The sequence below is a fragment of the Clarias gariepinus genome, chromosome 17 (genome assembly GCF_024256425.1).
Source record: "Clarias gariepinus isolate MV-2021 ecotype Netherlands chromosome 17, CGAR_prim_01v2, whole genome shotgun sequence".
Classification (NCBI taxonomy): domain Eukaryota; kingdom Metazoa; phylum Chordata; class Actinopteri; order Siluriformes; family Clariidae; genus Clarias; species Clarias gariepinus.
In genome coordinates, this window is record NC_071116.1 from 14411742 (window position 1) to 14437699 (window position 25958).

General features: G+C 36.0%; 1 protein-coding gene across 1 annotated transcript in view; it reads right to left on the bottom strand.

The window, feature by feature from the left end:
- The window catches only part of ttc3 (tetratricopeptide repeat domain 3), a 37967-nt gene that overhangs the window by 7403 nt on the left and 4606 nt on the right, over window positions 1-25958 (bottom strand). The window contains exons 5-41 of the mRNA XM_053515724.1: window positions 24127-24205; window positions 23961-24026; window positions 22793-22922; window positions 22253-22338; window positions 22004-22098; window positions 20682-20744; window positions 20534-20588; window positions 20228-20420; window positions 20083-20125; window positions 19899-19995; window positions 18051-18087; window positions 15654-15705; window positions 12734-12824; window positions 11888-12034; window positions 10801-10881; window positions 10598-10707; window positions 10344-10470; window positions 10139-10249; window positions 9441-9542; window positions 9258-9350; window positions 9116-9177; window positions 8762-8904; window positions 8298-8615; window positions 7665-7904; window positions 7531-7577; window positions 7307-7363; window positions 7139-7209; window positions 6889-7044; window positions 5787-6375; window positions 5603-5680; window positions 5272-5421; window positions 5015-5154; window positions 4568-4636; window positions 3801-3897; window positions 3586-3689; window positions 3343-3427; window positions 3010-3111 (exon numbers count right to left, since the gene is read on the bottom strand). Of these exons, the coding sequence (XP_053371699.1) occupies window positions 3010-3111; window positions 3343-3427; window positions 3586-3689; window positions 3801-3897; window positions 4568-4636; window positions 5015-5154; window positions 5272-5421; window positions 5603-5680; window positions 5787-6375; window positions 6889-7044; window positions 7139-7209; window positions 7307-7363; window positions 7531-7577; window positions 7665-7904; window positions 8298-8615; window positions 8762-8904; window positions 9116-9177; window positions 9258-9350; window positions 9441-9542; window positions 10139-10249; window positions 10344-10470; window positions 10598-10707; window positions 10801-10881; window positions 11888-12034; window positions 12734-12824; window positions 15654-15705; window positions 18051-18087; window positions 19899-19995; window positions 20083-20125; window positions 20228-20420; window positions 20534-20588; window positions 20682-20744; window positions 22004-22098; window positions 22253-22338; window positions 22793-22922; window positions 23961-24026; window positions 24127-24205 (4366 nt within the window). The remainder of the gene's footprint in view (window positions 1-3009; window positions 3112-3342; window positions 3428-3585; window positions 3690-3800; window positions 3898-4567; window positions 4637-5014; window positions 5155-5271; window positions 5422-5602; window positions 5681-5786; window positions 6376-6888; window positions 7045-7138; window positions 7210-7306; window positions 7364-7530; window positions 7578-7664; window positions 7905-8297; window positions 8616-8761; window positions 8905-9115; window positions 9178-9257; window positions 9351-9440; window positions 9543-10138; window positions 10250-10343; window positions 10471-10597; window positions 10708-10800; window positions 10882-11887; window positions 12035-12733; window positions 12825-15653; window positions 15706-18050; window positions 18088-19898; window positions 19996-20082; window positions 20126-20227; window positions 20421-20533; window positions 20589-20681; window positions 20745-22003; window positions 22099-22252; window positions 22339-22792; window positions 22923-23960; window positions 24027-24126; window positions 24206-25958) is intronic.

Here is a 25958-nt window from a genome sequence, read left to right on the forward strand (position 1 = left end):
CAGATCAAAGATTAGCGAATGATTTGGCCATACTACTCAATCTCTGATCTAATTGTTGAATTAATAGCGTTTTTCTTTTACACTTTTGTGAGCAATGGCGCGACTGATATAGAATCTGGGATTGCTGTCACGTAAATAAGCAAACACGTGAATGCAGCGTGATCTAAATGCAAGTAAGTTATGTCATTCAAAAATGAGATCCCATTTGTGTATGAAACAGCATTGTGATTCCTAACCCATTGATTGTGCAGCCCGACTGGATACAGAGACGGGGAACGTGATCTGGTGAGACAGGGCCCTCCATCAACAAGTGCTTTTTACACAAATAAAAAAACGTATAGGCCTCTTTGTTTAAAAGCTACTGTGATAACACGAAGCATGTGCTCCTCATAATGTGCATTAAAAATTACATTAAATTTAGAAAGACAGGAACCACCTTGATATGGGCTTCTTTCAATTTTGCTTCTATAGCTGGCTTCCTTGTTAATGCAGAAGTAATACAGACCAGCTTTTTCTAAAGAGCACCATAAACACCCTCTGCTTTTTCCTTATTTTTGTCTTGTAAGCTTTCTTAAACTTTCTCCTTCATCCAGGGGCAGTAAATCTATCCATGACCACTGGACCACCTGTATACATTGCTCTTTAGTAGGATTACCCAACCTAGTTAATCCTGTGACATGTTATGTGCCTAATAATGTAGCAATCCGTGGAATACATCAGATGAAAGATCAATCATCAGTTGAAAAAAACAGGTCAAAATTTTAGCTAGTGTGGACATTAAACATCATAATAGGGAAATAACTGGAGGAGAGGGGAGCAAATGACATCAGGCTGTTGACATCAGACATGAAATCTGAGGTGCACACAATATTAAAGAAATTACAAGCAAAGCGAAAAAAAAAAGAAAAAAAAAAACATCCATGGCAACCAAACACAGGAAATAAATACAGCTGTGTACGAAATGTCACGCATTCACGCTGCCGCATGCATTCAAAATGCACAGAACAATGCTGCCAGGTGCATGGATCTCTATTCACTCACGTGATTCTCTAGTACCTGAAGTGAGGTTTTAACATAACCCTGGATTGCCAGTTTGGCACAATCCCTTATAAATTGTGCTAAAAACCAGCTCGAGCTGATAGACAATGTGTTTCTTTGTCCTTTCACTTTTCCTTGTAACTGATGAGATAGGGATTGTGCCAAACTGGCAATCCAGGGTTATGTTAAAAACTCACTTCAGGTACTAAAGAATCACGTGAGAGTGGCAGATAAACATATCATAACTGTCTACCCTGCAACGTTTATGTACATCTAAAAAAAAACAAAAAAAAAAAACATGAACATTTACATAAATGTAAGGCATGTCTGAATGACAGCATGACAGTTTTATGGATTTAATAAAACCTAAAATGTTACATATTCTGCGTGTGAAAATCGGCACTACACACACAATTCACTGAACAAATTCGACTTAACTGGACCAGAACCAGTGCAATGCAAATGAGATAATATCTGCTGCTGCTATTTTCTTATTTTATAATCCCATCTTCATATATTGCATAATATCGATGCTCTTTTCTATTTTATGTTGTATTCTACTGGATGTTAAGCAATAGCTATGGTAGATCACAAACTAATTATGTAAACGCACCTGTGCATGAGAAACAAACCTTCTGCTTTGACCAATTCATCACCATAACAGACAAAAAAAAAAAAAGAAGCAGAAAACCGCATTGTGCTTTATCTGAGGCTACAGTAAGAACAGGCTCACTAAACAAAACTTGAATTTATACATAAACCAGTGCTGGTACCAACAACCATGTGGGTGATTCCATCTCAAATCAACCAGTGGGTTCCACCACATGATCACAGATTTTGCTGATTTTTTTACCAATTATTGGTATTGCCATGAAAATAAAACCCCCCAATTTTTTTGTCCCAACTCCCACTTGTTAAAAAATGGCAGCCATCTTGATTTTTGTCCTTGACGCGCTTCGAGACGCGCCACGCCCCTTTTTGAAATCCTCTTTTCCTTGATAACTCACTTGCTATATGTCATATGGAGATGAAACTGGGTATATTTATGAAATTATCAGAATTTGGCTCTCTCTTGTGGTTATGGAGATATTTCTGAAAAAACATTTTTGGGGGGGTACCCCTTTTCGACCCCCCAGAACCCCAGGTCTGCATGTATATATGTTACTCAAAAATATAGGGGTTAATTTACATCACCTCATCTTGAAAATAAATAAAAACCAGGGGTGTCTTATGCCCTGTTTTATAGAAATCATCAAAAATTTATTGCCCAGGGTTTGCAACATTTTATGATTTGACACACAGAAATGTACTCCAATATCTGTAGAATACTTAATGCATACTCATAAAATCTGCTCCTTTCAAAGTAAAAGTTACCTCAAATTCTTCTGTAATGCGTATCTAGTCAAAAACTGATAATGACGTTATTCATCTCTCTACACTGAAAGGACCAATCACAGTTTTTGTTTCATCACCCTGGGTATCTGATTCTAAAAGAACAAAGCCCACAAAAATAAGCTCATGGAATAAGACCAAAAGGGTACATGTACGAGACCTGTCAAGTTGCAGTGACAAATAATATCAACTAGGAAGGGCATGCACTTTGTAGCTACCAAAGTCATTTTAATAGGAAATGTCAACGTCGGTAATCTGTGATACCAGTTTTACAAATTTTTTATTTTAAAGTTAACTAAAGATTGTGATCTGCATAATGATGTTCTAATATCATAATGATGATAATCATGTTTCTCAAAGAGGACAGTAAATGTAAAATTATAACGTATGCTGGGTATTATATCCATGAGTCACTCATTAAATAACCCAATAAAAAAAACATTCTTCCAAAACATGGAGACTGGACTATGTGTTGAAATAACACAAAATGCACAAAAAGAGAAATAATGTATACCAGTTTACTAGTTTAATGCAACTCTGCTCAACAGCAGTTCCAGGCATACAGTAAATTATCCTTACCGGTACAGGAGGAGGAACAGGGGTGTCTGGGATGTCGATTGCAGGTAGATCGGACAGACTGGTGCCTTTTTTCACAAGCTCTATCTGCTCTTCATACTGCTTCTATAAATCACGTAAATAAAACTCGTTACCTGGGGGTTGGATCATTAAACAAATACTGACTAAGCCAAGTTTTTTTTTTATTAATAATGACACACCTACATCTATTTATATTGAGCAAATACAACCCAGAGGTCCTGTATATGATTGATTATTCAACAAGGAAAGAGTAAAGGGGGGTTCGGAGACATTTTACAAAATGTTTAACTGTTGTAGACAAAATGCCAATCTGACCTCTGTTCTGACGATCTTCTCCTGAACTTCTTGTACGCATGATTTCCAGGCATCAATCATGGAACTTAGGCCTGTAGTCGAATATCTGCCAGAAAAAGAGAAATAAATACATTCACCCAAATGTAAATTGTGTTATTCTAATGTGCAAAACCTCGTTCAAGGTCTCGCATTAAAACCAATATAGTAAATGACGGCTTCCAAAAATCTAACGCTACAAATTCTGGATCTACAGTATGTCCTTACGTGGGTGATAGCTCAGTCAAGTGTTGTAGAATTGCCTTCCCATCTGATAAGTACTTCCTCAAGCCACGCAGCCCATGATCTCGTCTATTTTTCAGGACAAACACCTACACACACACATAGCAATCAAGTTATTTATGCATTTAGAAATCGGACTTTAAGTTTTGGACATTTAGTTACAATCCAGAAATAAAATAAATCAGAAGTAAAGCTCTTACCCGTCCTGCCTGAGATCGGCTGGTTGCTTTTGCACATTGCTCATTAAATTTCTTTATTTTATCCTCTAAACTCATCTTCTCAGCTGCCCATTGGTTACTGCAATATAAAGGATGCATACAATTAGGATTTTCAATAAGCACACCCAAAAATTATACTAAACACAAAGAAGCTTCTCACTGAAGTCCGACACGGAGATACTGAGGGGAAGCTTCTTTTCCTAGGACTATACGGACTCTCAGTCACATTACCACATACAGTAGGATTTAACACTCTGGTCTGCTTTCTCACACAAAACAATCTCACTACTCATCATGATGCAGATGACATATTAACACACAACACTGACTTTTGACTTTGCACTTTATTTTGGCACTGTCTTGCTCATGACTAGACATGTTTCCCTATATCCCAATCCCATTTTCATTCTATTTTATTATTTGTACATTATGTAAACCTTCACAGCTTATAGTTTTTTTTCTAAAAATTTTTTGGAAAATAAAAAAAAATTCTTGTTAGAAATAATAATAATAGAAAAAAATATATTATTAAAATCTCTCTTATTATCTACCTTATACTCCTATTTGAAAACTAAATTTTAGGTCTTCAGTGGTAGTATAAGCATTTCACTTCATATCAGACTTTGTACTGTATGTGACAAAATTTTTATTTGAAAATTTAAATTAAACGAGTACGTGTTTCAACAGACCGTCCAAAATTACAAGAAATAAAGAGAAATCTTTGCAACACAAGTGGTCACAGAACTTGCCTTATTGCGAGGAAATGGTCCAGTTCTTTTTGAAACTCCACATTCTTATCCTGGATTAGCTTGGACATGCTGGGTAATATAGAAACATGTACAAGCAGATTACAGTAAATTTATCCAACAATATCTAAACTAAATGAAAGCTGGACTAAAGTAAATGTACACTAGGTACATTTGTAAAGTTTGTGTTTGACAGCAGTTATGGATCTGCATTTTTATCATCTAATTTTTTAAGTTTTTTAAGCGTCGAAAAAGCAAACCATCCCAACCACCCAGAGTGCAAGGCCAGTTTTACAATAGTAGCATTATTTAATCAGATCAAATGATAGATCACAGTTTGACACAAACTTATTTAAAAAAAAAACAAAAAAAAAAAAACAGGACAAACATTTCGCCCCAAAAGCCCCCAAAACTACCCCCACATGTTTAATTGCTATTTAGACAACACACCTTTCCTGAAAATCCGCCAGCTCTTTGATTTCACCCTTCAAAGCCTTCAGCATCTCTTGGTGCTCTTTTTTCTCCTGCTGATCCTTCCGTATCTCGTCCTCAAGCTTTTGTTGGAACAACGTCAACTCTTTGTTGGAAATCTGGAAAAGTGTGAGCAGGAAGTATAATACAGTTCGAAAATGTGTTTTCCCTCTCTCTCTATTTTTTTTCACAAGTATATAATGAAGCATAAAATAATTGTACAATGGGGTCGCTACCTCTATGTGCAGATCAAGTTTCTTCAATTCATCATCAAGTACGGAACAAGCCTCTTCTCTTTTGCTTTGAAAAGCCATAAGCATTTCCCTGATACTCTGGATACGGTTTTCAAATTTTGTGTTTAGTTTTTCTGTTTGGGACATATCTCCCTAAGAGGAAAAAGTAAGGAGGGAGAAAGAAATGAAGATAAAATAATACACTTACACACCTATAAAACACTTTTTTTTTTTTCATTTATTTTTGTCTATGGAAAAAAATATTTTAAAAGCAGCAGACAAAAAAAAAAAACAACAACAAAAAAAAAACAAAACAGGTGGTCGTGAAACTCACTTTGTTTTTTTCAAATGGTGCGTATGGTTCTGTATTAATGGCAACATTATCTCTGGTATCTTTGTCACCCCAAAGTGTCTGCAGACAGAAAAGAATGATCCTCTCATTAGGCATCTTACTGTTAAAAAAACATTTTAAAAAGTGCACATAAGGGAAGCTTCACACTTTTGAAAGACTGTCTTACCTGAACAAACATGTTCTTACTTCTGGGAGATATATCTTCATTAAAATTTATATAATTATTATCAGAACTAAAAGCATCAGTGTTAAATGCAGTCAATGGGAAATCATGGAAGTGATTGGTAAACTCTGGGTCTTCTACGAATTCAGGAATATCTTGCGGAAACAGATAATCAAAACTCAAATCATATGGATTGGGAAGAACAGGACAAGAAGCGTTGTCATAAGAGTCACTGCTGTCATTCACACTTAAATGATTAGACTGGGGCAGGAATTCCTTGGCCTTGGGGTTGAGATGGGAAGATCCTTTAGCTTCTGAATCATCCATGCTGTAAGAATGAAATGGAAAGCTGGCCAAAAGAGAGGCTTCTCTGTCATCATCCAAAGTGTGCTGAAGAAACTCAACATGCGATGCCAGTCCGATGCCACCGTTACACATTACAAATCGACGCGAGCCAAGCAGGAAACGTTTAAGTCCTCCAGCAGCTTCGATCTTTTCCTGTGCTTCAGGTGGAAAGTTCTCTAGCTCACCAACAAGCAGTGGGTCTGACACCTCAAGAAGTCCATGCTCATCCAGAATCTGTGCAAAGTAACTGGGTAAAAGATGGTATCCGAGACACAAGAAGCAGAATGAGAGACATTGTAAGATTAACTCACAGTGGAAGCGAGTGATTTTCACAAGACTTTCACAATAAATAAATAAAATAATAATAATTTAAAAAAACCAAAACAAAGTGTGCTCAAAGTTACAGATTTCCCGACAGCCATAAGCACATGCCGGTGGAGAGCTAGACAAACTATAACTTCATTAGCTAGCCTTTATTACATCGCATCACATGCCGCTGTTACTACACATACAAATTATGTAATCTGTTATCATGTATTTTTGGATTCAGTGAACTATTTAAAATTAATGTAATCACATGTTGCTAAACATAAAAAATGAAAACACATACAAAATATTTAAAAAGATAGTAGCAATAGTAATAAAAAAAAGTTTTTTGAATATAATCTGTTTGTCGTAGGCACTGGTGTCCCAATTCACCCATACTCTAATGTTAAAAAAAAACTGGTGCAACAACTAAAATAAATCCTTATTTACTCACTCATATAAACTCTCTTTGGTTGGATCTGGGTTGCTATCCAAAAATCTCTTATAAGTGTTAAATGATCTTGGGTTGACAAACTGCCCCTCAAACTCTGCAACCTGGTCCCGCAAATAATCAGGAACACTAAAGGGATCATCACCATCAAGGAGCATCCTAGAGTCGTCCAAGAGAAACTTACACATAAACTGCCATGATCAAATTCTAAGTAATAAGAAACAACTAATAAGCAAGGAAACAAAAGTATTACAGTGAATCGTCCTCAAAGAAGAAATCATCATCATCATCATCTTCTCTTATTCCCGGGAGCAGCAAGACAGACTAAAAAAAAAAAAAAAGGTAAAAATATAGAAGTAATATATATAATAAATAAAAAAAAATTTTGCCATAATTTATTAATCAATCTAAAGTCCCTCACCTTTGGTTCTCTCTGCTTCTTTTTTCGATTTTTGCCTTTACTTTTATAAACAGAACTCTAAAAACAGAAGGAAAAAAAAATTATGACATGAGAAGAGCGAATCCCACAATCATGTTTAAGACAGAACACCCCCTTGAAAACAGCAAGATTTTTTACGAAGGCAATTCAGAATAAAAATAAATAAATTTAAAAAGACTTCATTATACTTTTAAAGCTATACTTACTAAGTGATCATCTTTTTCAGTCTTCTTTAACACTAAACATATTGCATCTAGGGGGGAAAAAAAGGGAAAATTTAAATCAAACTTTATTCAAGGAAATTTTCTTTTCTTCACAGTTACTCAAGTGTATTACATACCCAATTCAAAATAGTCATCAAGGACGGAGAACCAGGAGGGGTAATGCTCTCTGTGTTCCTCTAGAGTCCAAATAAACAGACGCATTTCCTGTGCTGAGGCTTGCCTCAGGTACTCTATTACAGTAAAGTCCTTATTATGAAATGCATCATGTAGTGGGGAAAACTCCAACAGGGAAGTAAGGTCCAATGTTTCCAAACTATCACTGTATTGACCAATAAAGTTCTCAGCAGCTTTCAGGCCTGTGGTGTAGACAATCAAACAAAAGACCATGTAAACAATTCACAGGAACACACACACACGTAATTATATACACAGAAATCATTTAAATATTTCGCACCCTCATTTATTGCTAAATAAACAATACTGGTTGATGTTGAAACTACTGGCTAATGCGTGAGAAAAAAAAACAACTTTTCATTAGGTTATCTATCTATTAAAATCATACAAAACTGTTTCACATTTTTTATTAAAGCTTTATGTGCAACAGACCTTAATTATATAACCTGAAAACTATTACTCAAATGTTCACATTAGCGAGTCTCCATAAATGTCCTTTTACACAATGGCTTTTCTTGGAACTTTTCATATGCATCTTAACATCTTTACAGCAAGACCAAAGTAGAACATTTTACCAGCATTGTCAAGTTGCTGAGCCCATTCATGAACTTTTGGCTTGATGTCTTGACAGGTGCTGAGGTTATGAAGAAAGATTCTGGCCCAAACCCTGTTCTTTCTCTCCAACAGAAGATCCACGAGCTCCCTGAGAACCTGCGGTTCTGTGCGGTCCTTTAACACACTTACATGACCCTTATCCTCATCCAACTTCATCCACGGTTTTAGACACATCAGCATACCAGAAATATTGTGGCTCTCGTCGTTAAAAAGATCTCTGTGTTTATCAATTTGGAATAAAACACAATCACCATATACAACATGATCCTTGGGCGATGCTGAAGGGGGACAAAGTACATAAAATTAGTATTAGCTTAGCAATTGATGACAATTTTAAAGTTAAAACAGCTTAAAAATAGCTATATTTTATATTCAAACTTTATATTTGGATTAGGCATAAAAAGAATTAACCAAGTTCATTTACACTTGTCAATGCTTTTTTCTGCTCCTTTTTCAGTTTTATCTTCTATTTTTAAATTGCTCATCTCTGTCTTGGTTACGGATGTAGCCGCTCTCTGCTGTTTCCGCCTCAGCTTTCGTTCCTCTTTAGAATTCAACTTCTTAAGACTGTAAAACGTTATTGAACACACAGACAACAGTCACCATAACTACAAAGGAAATAGAAACAGTGGGTAAAATACAAACGTTGGAATAAAAGTTTAACAAAATGAAAATTTACTTAATTTGTATTATTATTATTATTATGACACTATTTATTTATTTGTTTTAATTGTAGATTCAGTGAAGATTGGCAACTGAGCCATGGACTACAGCTTACCTTGTACATTTTTGTTTGACTTTCACCCCAGGAACTTTGCTTTTAGAAATAGCTGCTTTAAACTAAAACAACAAAAAAGGCCTAAGGAAATGAAGAAAAATATGTGACACATGCAGATTCTTTGTTTGAGTAAGAAACCTACTTCACACTTTATAAGACCAGTTGAGTCAAATATTACAATTCGACAGATTCTTCCAGTACAGTCAGGAGTAAAACACATCTGATGCAGGAAATCCTAAAAAAAGAAGAAAAGAAAAAAAACGTATTGTGAAAGAGCAAAGCCATGTGTTGCATGTGTTATATTCACTTCTTCTCGGTTCTTTACCTTGTCAGTTTTATCAGAATACGAAGCAGCTTTGAACTTTTTCCAGCAATTGATATGATACTCCACCTTGCAGCTCTGACAGCATGACAATCGAATGAAACCCTGCAACAACCAAACATTAACAACACATTTTTAAAGCGTCAAGTGTACATGGAAAAGCTTTACCAATTTAAGTGCAATTAAATAAATAAATGCAACATGAATCATTGTGATTGGACAATTAGTTCCTTGAGCAAGTCAGCCTAGCAAACAGAAGCTCTAATGTGGTGCTCAGTCCCACGTCTTGTTTGCCTGAAAAAAATAACTAACTTGGCCAACAGTTTTACCAGACAAAGTAATAGCATGGTAAGCTATGTAACAAAGATTAGGAGAGACAAGCAATTAATTATAAGAAATCTCACAGAAAAAAACAACTGTGCAGTCAAGGGTACATGACAAAGCATAAAAATATATATATATATATATATATATATATATATATATATATATATATTTTTTTTTTTTTTTTTTTTTTTTTTTAAGTAATTCGTCCAGCCTATATAATATTGTTAAAATTATCTCTATGCCTTTTCCCAGGCTCAAAAATAATGCGGATAACAACCTGAAATTATTTGTTCACTTCCAACCACTGAAACAATAATTTTGTGGTGGAGTGCAGTGTGCTCCAAAAAACCCACAGTGAAACTTAAGGTGCTTACTTTGAAATCTGGATCAGTAAAATAGATAAATGCTTGGCCCAAGCAATGCCGGCAAACTGCATCTGGTTTAGGTGGGAATTTGCAGATCTCAATAAACCTCTCAAGCTGGTCCTTTAGAAAGCACCATAAAAGAAACATGCAATAAGAACATTTACTATAAATGATCACACAAAAAATTAATATTAATAAATATGCAGAAACTCACCTTTAAATATTCAGTACAGGTCTCTTCGACCGTTACTTTAGTGGTTGGCCAGGTCAGTTTTCCTGGCATGATCTGCCTCTGAACCATCAACAGTGACTTCAGAAATTCATCTTGGGCTTTACTAAATCTAAAAACAAAAGACAGATATGAATAAAAAGTGGAATTTGTAAAGGAAACTAAATTTTTCCTCTTGCCTCTACCTGTACTTTTTGGGGAAAAAAAAAAAAAAAAAAAAAAAAAGCCTGCATACTCACTTATTCTCCTTTAGTAAGACCTTCCCTAAACCATAATGAACCAGGGACTGGAACGTTCTGTTTGCCAAAGAGCTTAGTTTTTCAAACTGACACCGAGCTTCCACCAATTCCTTAAAAAAAAAAAAAAAAAAACTTTGTTAAATTTTCTATACATTTTCCGTGCAGGTTCAGCTAATCGGGAATGCAACTGGGAGTTCAGTTACCTCAGGTTGTCCAATTTCTATTAGGGCTGTAGCATAACCATATATTAACAAAGTTCTATCCAGTTCAGTTATACCGAGATCCTGTGTGGGAACAAAAAGGCTGTTGAGTTCAACTAGTTACAGCAACACGAATTAAAAAAAACAATAAAGCAAAAACAAAGTTTGTATTATTAAACACAAAAGTTTATCGGCACTTGTGAAAACGAAAAAAAGAAATATCTAATTAAAAATGTTTTAGATTTTGATCAGAAAATTTACTCTGATTATTCCCGAGGACAAATCCTTGCTAAAGAATGCCAGAGATAAGGAAGTTAAATCAGGTGTATTTAAGTTATACAATCTTTATGAGCCTTTATCATGGCTATATTATAATAAACATGTAAAACCATAGTAAAAGACTACAATGCACTAAGACTTTTACTACTACACTCTTCACTAGTTGAAACTGTTGAAAAAGAATTAGAGATAATGTCTGAGTACTGAGAACTGTTACAGTCTGAAATATGTAGAGAGCTAACAATACCAGCACATGATTAACTTGATTATGATAAACATGGTGATGGGTTAGAAGTGGTGCCACACGAAAACTCTCTTGCAACTATAGAAAATAGTAAAATTTTATACCCATGTTTTATACCCATGTAAGAATATACCAATGTGGTGGGCAGTCTATGTGTAAAACTGATTCATTCACTTTCACTATTAAGCATAGCTGTGATTTGTTGACTTGTTTTATGAAGCAACTTCAACAGGTGTTCTAAACTCATGATTTTGTGGACATTATTCCATAGAGTTGAGAATTCAGCACTATACATCAAAGTTAAACATTCAAATTTTCGTTGTTTTCTTTGCTTAATACAGTCAAAAACATTTTCTTCAATTTGAGAAAGCCACCAACTCCATATTGAACAGCTATTACAGCAGTGATAAAAATAAAAATCTGCATTTAAGTAATTATCACACCTACAGAGATCAAACAGAAGCATCAATGTTAATCTGAAGTACAACATGCCTCAGATGAGCCAATCACTTTCAGGTTGCATTTCACCTCCCCTGTCATACAAAAGTGCGTGCGGTCATAGCTTACCTTGGTCCCAATGGAGCTCAGGATCCCGAGTGCCTCAGAGAAAGACTGCTCTGCGTTGCGGCAGCGCTGGTCACTGAGAGCAATATGAGCGTCCCGAATTGCAGCACAAAACTGCTTCCTACTGCACACTTCACTGATGCTCTGTGGCTTTAAGGAAAACACACCACTTCATTAGCACCTAAAAACTGGTGTTTCAGGTAAGAACAACTCCCAAAAGACACAAGCATAGCAATAGGCCTTGCTCATCAGTCATCGAGTGATGTTGTGTGCACATGTTTGCTTATGTCAAACTGGACTCAAAATAAATTTTCACTGGATAAAGCAAAAATGTTTTCATTTTATTAACATATTCATCTTAAATTGACAGGCATGTGCGAGACACGGCTTATTTGCATTTGGCCACACACTCCATAAAAGGTAAGAAACAGCTACGTTTATTTTTTTGTAAGCATACTGTCTAGGTGACTCAGAATCAGCGCTTATCTGATGCCGTTAAAAATACAAAAAGGCATGTATCTTGGAAGCCAGGGATTAGCAGTACACTAGCAAGCATGACATTTGTGGCTTGCGATTATTGGCTTGACAAACTCATCATGAAGATGAATTTAAAGGATGGGCTATGATAAAAATAAAAAAAAGCAATTAGATTTCATCAGTCACTCGGTGCTGATTCTAACAAATTGCTGCACAGAATTAAAAGATAAATGTTGCAAACACAGTCCTATAGTGGTATACAGGGTATACAGTATATTGTGGCGGAAATGTCAACTCCATTGTCTGTAGAAGCATTTGTGTTAATGTACACAAACACATTTAGTCTAATGATAGAGTTAACGGAAATCATACCTTTTCCTGTGTAGCTGGAGGTTTATTCTTCATAGACTGCTTCTCTGGAATGCCTGATGTTGCTTTTTTGGCCTTACGGTCTCCCATTTCACTAAGCAGAACAGAGAGAGAGAGAGAGAGAGAGAGAGAGAGAAAGACTCAATATAAACATGAAACACACTTTGGCAAATGTCTTTATAATATGACCATTCCTGTCAGAAAAGATGTATATAATGTGCTTGCCCAGTCTGACTATGTGTTTACCTACAGGCATTTCCAACTGATGAAAATATAAGAATGCTCCGATTTTATGGGAAGGGAAATATTCTTTAATTAATTTTTTTATATAAATATATAAATAAAAACTTCTTTTTTTTCTGCACAAAATCCTGTTTCGTGTTTAACATTTTAGTATAACACTTTTATTTTTAAGTGCATGCCTCTTCCAAATTTTACTGCCAATCTACTTCCTTTGTCTTTTTACACAATATATTTAAAGCAACTTGCCCTTTTGCACTTCTGATCTGATGCTATGTGCCTTGCGATGGCTTTGAACTTGTACTCAAAGACCATAAAGTTAAATTTAATCCAACAAATTATTGTTCCTGAATTTACAGCTAGTCTACAAGCAGTCAAACCACAGAAACCTAAAGAACAGATATCTTTAATAAGGAAAGCAGAAGCAGTAATGTTTTTTGAGTTTTAGTTTAGTCCAACTGATGTGAAAGCTGTATAGAAGAATGCTGGTGTACCTTGTAGTGCGTGTACATTTGAAAGTATACACCGCGAAGATGCAGATTATCTGTGCATACAGTATTCTAAAGTTACTGTAGTATACAGTAAAAATAAGAGGCTTAATGACAAGATTACATAAACTAAAATGCAGCCAATCACTACAAAAACTTGACTTTAACTTGATATTATTGTTTGTGTTTCATATGTTGACATTTTAAGTTTAGTTAATTAATGTTTCTTGATTAGTCAGATATTGACTATTGAAAGGTTTTAGTCAATCAACATTTTTCAGTGAGAAAGAGAAAAACAAACGGAAAGGTATAAAGTAGGGGGCTTGGACTAATTTCCTTTTACCTGTGACTATATGTTTTCGACATCCTGATTTTGATCATAACGAGAATACACTTGGTAAAATCCCCTAGATTTCCTGTGCTTAGGCAGTAATTTATTTAAACACTTTTTCCTGACACTTCTATAACATAAGAAGTAATTTGTGTAATTTTAAGTGTCACTAATTTCAAAAAAGACAATAGAAAATCACATTTTAGAAATAGAATAATAGAAAATAGACAATAGAAAAATCATATAATCTAATCATATTTTAACAATTATGAGTGACAATATGAATATTTCTAAGGAAACGCATAAGCGTAGTGCAAAATACTTTGATACGCGTGAAGGACATTATAATATGCTGTTTGTCTTTAAAATCAACAGGATTTCACACTTCTCCCTCTCTGCTCTGAACTTGTTGATGCACAACAGCGAGGTTGCCTTTGATTTAAGACACTAGCAATAGCTTTCCAAACTGAGCAAATCCTACGCATGCATCCAGACAAAGAATGTTTATGTGCAGAAAACAATGGTAAATACTTTCTGCTGTTTAAACAAGAGAAGCAACTCAGGCTTGTGTTTGTATCGAAGTTAGGTAATGTGGGGACAAGGCATGGTGTATGATTGTCAGGGGTGAGGAAGAATCTCATTCCAGTGTGGTTCATAAAACCAAGCAAAAGCATGAGATAGTTTTAGATGCTTGAAATTTTAGACCTAATGTAATTACCAAATGGAGGTTGAAAAAGCAGTGCTGTCCTTTGCGATATGCTCTGCCATGAACAAAAAACTATATAGTTTGATCTTTTTAATGTAAATGAACTAAATCATGACCTGAAAATGAATTGTTTGTGTATGAGAAATCTAAATAATAAAAGGAAATATTAATTTCAGCCCTAGACTGATTTCTTTTTTACGATTTCTTTTAAGCAAATAGCAGAAGTGATTAAGAATGTGTGCATGAAATACAGTTTCCAAAACTATTGTATTTTACTTTGTCTTTTATACAGTAGAGTGAATTAGGGAACGCATTTCATTAATTAATTAACGGGGAACGTGTTTTCCTCTGTAAACACACAGAATTTAATGTACTGGAGAATCACAATTGTTATCCTGATTCAATATAATTTTTTTTAGCTTTTGCTACAATTTTAAACAAACGTGGAATGCTGTGCTGCCTGCCAATGTGTAAATAGTTTAGAGCACGCCACCTGTAGGATTATAGAAGAATACAACATTTTACCACCTCAAATGCTCATATTTAAATTCAAATTATTATTTTTTCTTTTTATATTTTAGTCCAATGTGTCGATACTTCAACTAGTGTGGATTGGGAGGGAAATGTGTCGAATTGACATTTACCAAATAGTTTTTTTCCCGATCTGTTTTTTTAATAATATATAAAATAAACACACACACAGGACGTTTTAGCTAAGCATTCAGAAACTGAAACGCAAACCCCAAAGGTTTTTCCCTGACAGTCAGCCTTCAAGTAAAAACAAGTACAGAAACAAAAGTGAAACTGCAGAAACAAAAATTACAAGCAGCAGAGCAAATGAGTACAAATATATACGAGTTAAAATGGTGAGACTTTATAAAGACTTAAGGAATTAATGAAATGAAAGAAGAGAAAAGGCTAGCGTTAACATTTCACTCAACACTGAGGTGCTAATAAAATGTTAGCTTAGCGTTAATCCTCCGTCTGAAACACGACGCCGTTTCCACAGTTTACCAACGACACCGCGCCAACTGTCCGAGTTCACTCACAGAAATAAAAACCAACGTTTACAGACTAAGTTTAAACAAACAAAAAAACGTTTCCCTGAAGAATTCGATTTTTTTTTTTTTTTTTTTTTAAACGTTAAGCTCAGGTTACCTTTTAGTGTCTTTAAAATTGTCCTCAGTTTGATTGTCAGCCACCGGTCTCTCTGAAAGCAGAAATTTAAGTTTGTTAAACATAACAGACTTGCCGCGTTATTATTCCCTCTGCGCCAAACAGCAGAGCTGACGAGACATGAACACCAGGACAGGAGAATAAAAACACACGCGCGCTCTCTCTCTCTCGCTTTCTTTCACTCTCTCCCACACACACAACACACCCTCTGTTCTAGAAGAAAAGGCAGAAAGACAAATAGTGACACACACCGTCCTTGGTGATTTCCCTCCCAATCCGCACTAGTTGAAGACTTTAAAAGCGCCGCATTATGATCCACTTCTCTCTCACACACACGCGCGCGCAGGTAAAACTTTCTTCGCGACCGAGCGCTGAAGCGGAAATGTTCGTGTTTAACTGAGCGCGAGCAAAGGCTTTGCAGACACGAGTCACGTGTCTTGTTCGCCCGGTTTATACCCATCTACCCTCACCTCATCACTGTGTGTGTGTTCACACAATGCGAAGCGTTTCCATTTCCTGCGTTAAACCCACACCAATCCTTCTTCTGTGACAACTAAACAAATCGACGCAAACAGGATAAAGAAGTAATGCAATTTTTGCAAAGTTTCTGTTAAACTTCATAAACTCGTGTCATACTGATGCAGAATAAATCTACTCCTACTCCAACTTATTCTAATAAACAAAATTAGGTTAAACCATGTCCAAAGCTTTGCACTCTCATTGGAAACTTGCAACAGAAACCAGAAAAAAAATTCCCCCTTAAAAAATATATATATATAAAAAAAAAAATAGTAATAAAAAAATAATAATCCAATACCCTGACTGCATAAGTAATTTTAGAGTGCTTTAAAAAATAAAAGTGACTCCTTAACCTCAAACTAAAAAACAACTCCTCCTGTAGGGTTATTCCAACATCTTTCACCTGGAAATCACCCATGGGCGGCATAGAGCTTACAAAACAATTATGCCATCTCACTGCTGAAAAATAATAACTAAAAAAATAATTATTGGCCACAGAGTCTGCCAAGAAGCCTTCAACAACATCCAAAGGATTGCAGTGCTTCTTACTTTCTTCATAGGTTCGAGCTACCAACATTTTAAAACAAATGCAAATCTTCGCCTGCTCCCACGGAGGGATCACCATAGCAAACCATCCGATCAGCAAACAACTTGGCACAAGTTTTACGTTGAATGTCCTTCCTGATGGAAAGCTCCAATGATCTGGGCGTAGGACTGGCACTGCATCCAGTGGCTGGGGTTTGGGCATTGGGTAGGAATTAAAACCAGGCCTGCTACATAGCTGGTGAAAAATTAGCACTGAGAAACTGAGGTTTCTTAAAACTGATTAACTTCTTTGCAGCAGAGCAAAGTCTTCCAAGTAATTAGACCTTAGCACTAGAGTCCATCGTTTCTCAGTTGCATTTTTTAAAAGCATAAAAAAAACAGCACAGAATGATCTCTCTTAATTGAAGTTACTTGCTGTTTAAACTCTGACACAGAGCTGAACGTTTTGCATTTAAACAAATCACCCCAGACAAGTAAATGTCAACCTCAGAATACTCGACGTAGATCTTTATTCATCACACAGAAAAGCAACATGTTTTTTTTCTCGATGATTGGACCATTGAAGAAATGCAGCCTTTTAAATTTATTAATGAATAATTAGTAAATCAATACAAGATAAAGGGTAGTCAAGTCTGTCTTTAATCAGAATCGAGGTGTACATTACCATAGGTGTTGGTTGTAATGAGTTTATCACCGAGAACGCAACTTCAACATATGTAATCGGAGCAAAAAAGCATTCCAAAGTTGTCAAAAGTGAATGGTTGTGAACTTCTGTTTGAACTCTGTTGAGCACAATCTGATTAGATTTTCGCAGAGATTTTGACAGCCATTCACTTTTTGGCCCAACACCGCAAAAGTATTTTCTGAACTAAAATCTGAACTGAACCTTTAACATGTAATCACATTTCATATAGATTATTTCCCCTGGTCCATCAAATTGCAACCTGATACTTGTTAAACAGGTCTTTACATGTCTGTAAGAACTGTTTTAGGTGCTTGCCTAAACATTTACTTTTGTTAATTGTTTTGGAACACGATTACAAGATGAGTCTCCTGCAGAAGATACCCGTACTTCTGGTGCTTTCTAGAAGCATGTTAGTCTACATTAATGACACTATAATTAGTCATTTTCCTGTTATACATTGAACTCAAAATCTCCAGGGAAACAGTCAGAGAATTGTGACACATTGTGGTTTGTGTTGTATGACCAGGCTGTTTCCCCACAAAGTAAACGTCTGTCATTTCTTTCTTATTTGCTTCAAACATTCATACAAGTTAGAGTATTATAAATGGACTGAAAGAAACAGAACTCACCTGATGGTTCCTCTTGTTTTGTGTCTTCTGCTTTCTTCTACATAAGAACATGAATGATTTTGTATTAATTTGTATTGTATTTCACATGACAAAAAAAAAAAAAACCCCGCACACACAAATGATTAAATCTACTTGTTTGTAAATGTGTTCAATGTCTTAGCAAGGAAAATATAAAAATGGGTCACAAGGGAAATACAATCTGTAGAGCCTTTGAAAGGTTTAAATGCAGATTCTTCTTTTTTCACTTATCAATATTTTCTCTGTTAGAATTTAAAATTCTTAAAATACCAAATTTGGATGATTCAGAGAATATGATCTTTCAGTGTGATAATCCCCATAACAGTTAAAGCCTGCAACAGCATGATTATGCCCTTTATTTCCTGAAATGCATCAAAACTCCTTTCTTTCCTCTCTTTCATGCAACAATCTAAGGACAAACCCTAAATTTTGGGTAGTTTAACAAATCACTGGCAAAGTCATTCCTCAATGTCCATTTAAAATGCGGAGAGTATATGATCTTTCATCATGATGAAAGTTCATATACTCTCCGCATTATAAATGGAAATTGAAGAATGACCATGCCAGTAATTTAAAAGACTCACAAGTGTTACAAAATTTGACACATCAAATGTAGTACAAAGCAATTAGTAAAAACACATGTTATAAATTATATCCATCTGAAATCAACAGTAGTGGTGCAGTTAATAAGAGTAAAACCCTGGCTTCACCATGTTCAACTTTCTAAGCACATCAGCAACATCTTTAAAAAAAAATTTAATTCTCAAAAAGAATTAAAGTAAGATTGCAATATAATTGAAAAATCCAAATTAAAGGACTTTGGACTCTGATCAACACTTGCTTTTCTAAAATCGGAAGCCACGTTTAATATAAAAATATTTGTAGCCCTGCACATTTACGTATGCAATTATCCAAGTAGCCAGTCAAGCAGCAGATTAGAAAGAAAACAAGAACGACATTATCCGATGTTTTTTGTTGAGCCTGTCCCTACTGTACCATAAAATTCCTGTTCTGGTTCTTGTTACATATTTACCTTACTGTTCAATGTCTTTTGCACTGTGAGATGCTTTTCTGCTTTCCATAGTTGTAATGAGTTCTTGTAAGCATAAACCAGTGAAACTCAAAGAATTTATTTATTTACGTATTTATGTACTTTTTTCTTTTTTTATAGGTGTACAAGTGTCATGCCCATTCAACTTAATTTTTCAGAATAGACAGCTGCTAAATCCTGTTTTTACAGTAGGTGTTTTCAGTTTATACAATTTTGAAGCCATGAATCTTGAATATTCTGTTTAGGATATGTTTAGTATTAGCATTTAGTATTTGGTTCATTCCTGCTGGTGACTGCTGCATAGTGTTGGCTAAGAGTAGAGACCACTAGAGGCTGTAGAAACCAGGCAGAAATATTACAAGCTAATGCACACTGAGGTCGTGTTAACCGCAGTGTGAGGTATGAATACTCAATCTCAGCTCAAGACAACAGCATTATTTCAATGTGCAAATTACTAAGTACAAATAACTTACTAAACTTCATAGTTCTGATTGTAAAGAGGTGTTTAGCATCCATGATAAATCATAAGCGATTCACAGTGATTGTTCTTTGACATCAAGGTTTTTCAAAATGCTCAATGGCATTACAATGGCAAACATTGCCAAGATGTCTGATATTAAAATAACCTGCATCTGATTGCATGTACTACTACTACATAAATTGACCATAGGATAAATGAATGAACAGAGATAGAGGTGTTCCTATTTAAGTTGCCAGCAAGTTTGCATTTCTACTGGCATTACTTTATTAAACCAGCCATATATAGCAGGTTCTCTCACCTTAGGGTCTGCAGTATCAGTGTTATGAGCTGCCTTTTGGGCTCTGTCTGGATGAACATGGTGGGCCATGGGATCTACACCCCATGCTCCCTCAGATCTATCAGAAAACCAAACATTAGACAAACAAAAAACACTTCTTGTGGTATATTAAACAAAATAAGAAAGGGGGGGGAAAAAAGGATACCGTTTACTTGCTCCCTTCTTAGACTCAGTTTTCTTTTGTTTTCCTTTAGGTGGGGGAAAAGAAATTATATATATATTCTAGTTATGGAGTTAAAATCCTAACAATGGAGATAATGTTTGAGTTTTGTGAACCCATAAGTGATCACCTTCTGGACATGCCGGGGATCTTCCTTTACTTCCGCTTTCAGAAATCTCTGTCATAAAGCGACTATACTGCTGTTGGAGGTCTTTCATTCCCTCTGGATCAGCAGTGCAATATCTCTGAGCTGCAAGGTTTGACTCTATTGCTTTGTCTCTAGCTCCAAGATAGAACAAGGCATCACAGAAACGATAATGGCCCTGGGAACATTTCATCAGAAATTACCAGGGGAATAAGCAAAAACTGAAGTGTAGGTTTGTTTGTTGGTTGGAAGAAACAGTCAATAGTTGAGGAGAAAGAGCAAAAAGTTTACCTTCGCCCAGTCTCGCTTCAGGAGGATAGCTCGCTTACCATCACCCATTGCTTTCCTAATAACATTTAGGAGAAAAATTACTTCACAAGCTGTATAATGCTTAAAAAATATATTACTTAAATGTATTGAACAGTCATACAATACTTACAGGTATTTTTCACAACGAATATAGCAGAGCGCTCTGTTCCCATACAATAAGTGGTTGTTGATACTGAAACACAGTATACAAGATTGAAATACTGCTCATAATTATTACTCCTATGTATCAGTCAGGGTGAGCATTTGTGAGCAGCAATATGGTTTCATGCGTAGAAGGAGTACAACAAATGCAGTATTTGCTTTGAGGATGCTGATGGAGATGTACAGAGAAGGTAATAGAGTTGCATTGTGTCTTTGTAAATTTAGAGAAAGCGTAGGACCGTGTGCCGAAAGATGAGCTATAGTATTGTATGAGGAAGTCTGGAGCGGCAGAGAAGTGTGTTAGAGCGGTGCAGGACATGTATGAGAGCTGTAAGACACTGGTAAGATGTGCTGTAGGTGTGAGTATGTGCAAGAGTTCAAGGTGGAGGTGGCTCTGCATTAAGGATCGGTTCTGAGCCCCTTCTTGTTTGCTATGGGAATGGACAGGATAACAGATAAAGGTTAGACAGGAGCTTCCATGGACAATAAGGTTTGCAGACGACATTGTGCTTTGTAGCCGAGAGCAGGGAACAAGTGGAGGAAAATCTAGAGAGATGGAGGTACGCTCTGGAAAGCAGAGGAATGAAGGTTAGCTGTAGCAAGACAGAATAAATGTATGTGAATGAGAGAAACCTAAGTGGAAGGAATAGTGAGGCTACAGGGAACAGAGGTAAAGAATGTGAAGGACTTTAAGTACTTCGGGTCAATGGTCCAGAGCAACGGAGAGTGTGGAAAGGAGGTGAAGAGGCGGGGACAGGCAGGTTGAAATTGGTGGAGAAAAGTGTCAGGTGTGTTATGTGACAAAAGCGTATCAGCGAGAATGAAACGAAAAGGTGTAGACAGACAGTGGTGAGACCAGTGATGCTTTACAGCTTAGAGACAGTGGCACTGAAGAAAAGACAGGAGGTCGAGTTGGAGGTAGCAGAGCTGAAGATGTTAAGCTTCTCTTTGGGAGTGACAGGGATGGATAGGATCAAGACTAAGTTCATCAGAGGGTCAATTTATGTTGGATGTTTTGAAGATAAACTCAAGGAGGCCAGATTGAGGTGGTTTGGACATGTTCAGAGGAGAGATTGTTCGTAGAAGGATGCTGAGGTTGGAACTGCCAGGCTAAGGGAAGACCAAAGAGAAGATTAATGGATGCAGTGAGAGAGGACATGAAGTTAGTTGGGGTGAGAGAAGAGGAAGCAGAGGATAGGGTGGAGGCAGAAGATTCGTGTGGCGACCCCTAAAAGGGAACAGCCGAAAGACAAAGAAGAAGATGCATCAGTCAGGGTGTTGGGAACTTACTGGTATTTAATAGCCTTTGTGTACCATTTCACAGCAAGATCATACTTTTTCTTCTGAAACTGTTCATTCCCCTTGTTCTTCATTTCTTCACTTTTCTGTAAAAACAAATAAAGAGTAAATGGCGGAGGGGTCATTATCTTTATCTTTTGAATGAGCAGGGAAAAAAAAAACATTTAAGCTAAAAACTTATCTGATTTAGGTATAGCTCTCTAAACATGCAAACAAACTCTTATTTCACTGAACTCTTACCTGTAAACTCCATTCCTCCGGGTCTAATGTCAGCTGCAAAAACATGAGCTTTGTGTCCTGTGACATCACCCGTATGAACCAAGTATCTGAGAAGGGGGAAAAAAAAAAGAAAGAAAAAAAAAGGCAACATTTACACATTTTGCTGCAAAATAAATTAATTTATACATTTCAGCACCACTGAATTAACAATCAAAGTGTCTGTGTGTAAGTTTTTAATCCTGCATGTATAAAAATGACTCTGCGTTGATTGCATAAAAATTCAAATAAATTAAATCTTGTGCTCCAAATTATTGGGGTTTTTATTAAAGTATTATGTTATACATTCGTTCTTCCCCAACAAAAGACCAGTTAATAAAAACTACTTTACAAGTTTTGTTTTGCCTTAATCTTTATGCTCATGACGGATGTATGCAAGAGGAAACTATTTAAGAGGAAACAACATTTAGAGGAAGCAATGCTTCTCCTACTACCATGGCTTAACACTTTCACAAAGGTGAAAGAATTTATTTGCAGCATGCTGTATACAGTGCACTGACTTACACTGAGAAAATACAAAATCTAGAACTTGGTGGCGTATTTCCTTTGACCCAAGTTGAAGGATCCTCCTTCTCAGACCTGGAGGACCCGATTCTGTTAGCCAGGTGACCGCCTTCATAATACCATCTTCCTCCTGTAGAGAGAAGGACAGAAACAAAGTAGTGTTTGTTAAAACTTGAAGGTCAACTAGAAAGAAATACAAAATACAAGCCCCCTGAAAGCAGCAAATTCTGTCTTTTACACAGGTTGCCTCAATAGCAACAACACTACAACGAAAAACATTATGCCCAATGTGTTTGGGTTCCTCTGTTGCCAACGGGGCAGCTCTGGGCATGACTCCACAGACCTCAGAGGTGTGCTGTTGTATCTGGCACCAAGACGTTATATCATTAGGGAGCTGTGGCATCTGTGCGCCAGCCTTGTTTGTCCAGCGTGTCCCATGGATGCTTGATTGGATTGGAATTTGGGGAGTTTGGAGGCCGGGTCGGCATCTCTGTTGGGCTCCTTGCCTGCTGAGACCCATACATGGCAGATTGTATAATATTGGGGTTCTGGTGCCTTTCTATCGTGGCCAGAATTTAAATTTTTCAGCGATTTGTGCTGCATTGGCTTTTCTGTGGGATGAGCCTAGCGTTTGGTCTCCATCACCATAAATGAGCCTTGGGTGCCCAAGATCCTCTTACATAGAGTATTATATAATTAATGTTAAAGTGTTCATGCAATGTAGTAATATTATTATTAAATATATGGCTGACAGGTGGTAATATTTGTTTTAGGTCTCCAGAAACATTGATGCTACAGTTTTCAGAAGTAGGTACATGTTTTATGAAGATAAACCAACATTACTCAGTACATTTGGCTTGCTAGATTTTTTTGAAAAAAAAACAAAAAAAAAAACAAAACACACCTTATAACCTGCAGGCACAGAGGTAAAAAAAAAAAAATAAATGATCAGTTCTGATTTCCTACTTCTGAGTTGAGTCCAAAAGCAAAGTTCTGTAAAAAGAACTGACTTCTTTCTAATTTGTTTTTTTAACAAATCATGCCATTTGTAAAGAGCATCTTCTCATCACTTCACACTCTATAAACGTAAATGATAACACAGATCTCTCTTATGCCACAATGCTAGCACTAAAACCTCATGTTAAATAAATGAGTTGCCAACACTTACCGTTCTAATGGACATGCCAATCATCATCAACTCTCTGGCTTTCCTTTCAGGATCTGAACCCGCCAGCTATAAAGACGATCGGAAAACTGAATCATTACTCTGTTGTAGAACATTTCAGATGTTTTAGACAAAGATTTTTAGCCATCCACAAAACCAAAATACGTACACAGTTTTCCACAGTATCAAGAATCAGCTCCAAGATTTCGATTCTTTGCAACCTTTTCAAACTCAGATCATTTGCAACACTAAAAATGAGAAAAGAAAAAATGCAAACACAAAACATCAGAATCAAATGCAGGCTATAATGTTAACAAGGAAGTTGACAAAGTCTTTTCGAAGTATCAGAGTACAAGGATAAAAACTTTTTAAAAGATACAAAGTACGTTCAAGACAAACTGGGACTGATGAAATTTCTTATGAATAAAGCCATAAAAGCGATGGACATTTACAGAAGACTAAAGATACAAAGTGATGAGGCTTTGAGCTTTACTAAAATATTTGAACGGTGCCACCATTTTTAAAGAAGGCTGTACGTCTGTGAATGACGATTCCAGACATAAAGCAGATAATGGCTCCTGCGTACTGAGAAAACTTTCTACTCTGATGGTATCCAAGCACTAGTTAAACACTGCAATAAGTTGCATTAGTGTAGCAGGAGATTATATAGAGACATAAAAAAAGCTTTTACTCTTATTACTGGGTTGTTAGTTTGCACAATCACATCCCACATTAACTTGAACACCCCCTAGTAAATCTACAGAGCCCCTAAAGAGACACTCATAATAAATAATAGGGGGCGAGAAAAAAAGGGATATAGAAGGAAAAGAAATCAAGACCATGTCACTTCAAAATACAGAAAGGGCAAGCTCCCTGTAGAAACTGAATGTCTTTATATTTTAGGGCAAGTTAAAAGTAAAACTTAGCTACTCAGAATTCTACTCAGTAACACTGTCCATGCCTGTTTAACAATATCCGAGTATTATCTTTCCCAGTGTTGCTTCTTCTTCTTTATTTTTGGCAGCCAGCCTTTAGGCGCATTACTGACCCTCGCTGGACTGGATCGATATTACATGAACAAAGATCAAGCTTTTAGGAGCATTGCTGCTACCTGCTGGACCAAATCGAGACAGCGGTAGCTGAAGATCGGAGTAATGGGCGTGTCAAAAGGTTGGGGCGTGCTGAAAGGTCTTTATAATTGGTTGCGCAAGTTACCTGTTTCACACAAAGGCTAATATTAAACGCTATTATTCTTTCCAATGTGTTTATGCAATGCAGCCAACATAATCATTCCATTATTTTCCTTTAAAATATCGATATTACAAATATTCCTTTTGAAACATTCTACTGCGTTGCCACTACTCAGTAACTCATCCTCCCGCGTTTGGGTCATGGTCGTTGCTAGAAGGGATATATAGCTCTGACGGGAAACTAACAATGAAATTAATTGTTATACCTATTGGATTGTTTTTTACATCTAAACCTAATCCTTTCTGTAATACAAAAGGTTTTATTGTTGTACAGTGAGAGAAAAATATAGTTAGATTGATATGCGCATGCCCAATAGCTAGAGCTGTATTACAATCAAATTACAATTATTTAATAGAATATAGTACCACAAGCTGTTCATACATTTTTTATGTAATTTTAATATTTTTGCAATACTATTAACTTTGTATTGGTTAAACAAGACCAAAAAAAAAAGTTACAGAATTAGTCATTTAAAATGTTTTGAACTGACAGTTGTTTTTCTGTAGTTTTACTAAAAGTGCATGAAAACTAAAGACACATTGCCTAATAAGGACAAATATGGTTCATAAAACACCATAATAAGGAGGAGGAGTACAGTTTAGTAACCTTTGAAGTGGCACTAATTTAGTAAACAGACACAATTTTAACCAATATAACATTTATTTAACTCCAAATGTGGAGGCAGAGCTGCTCCGTTTAAGAGCTTGTCTTCAAAAGTAAAAAAAAAAAATTAATAACCCTTCCACCCAA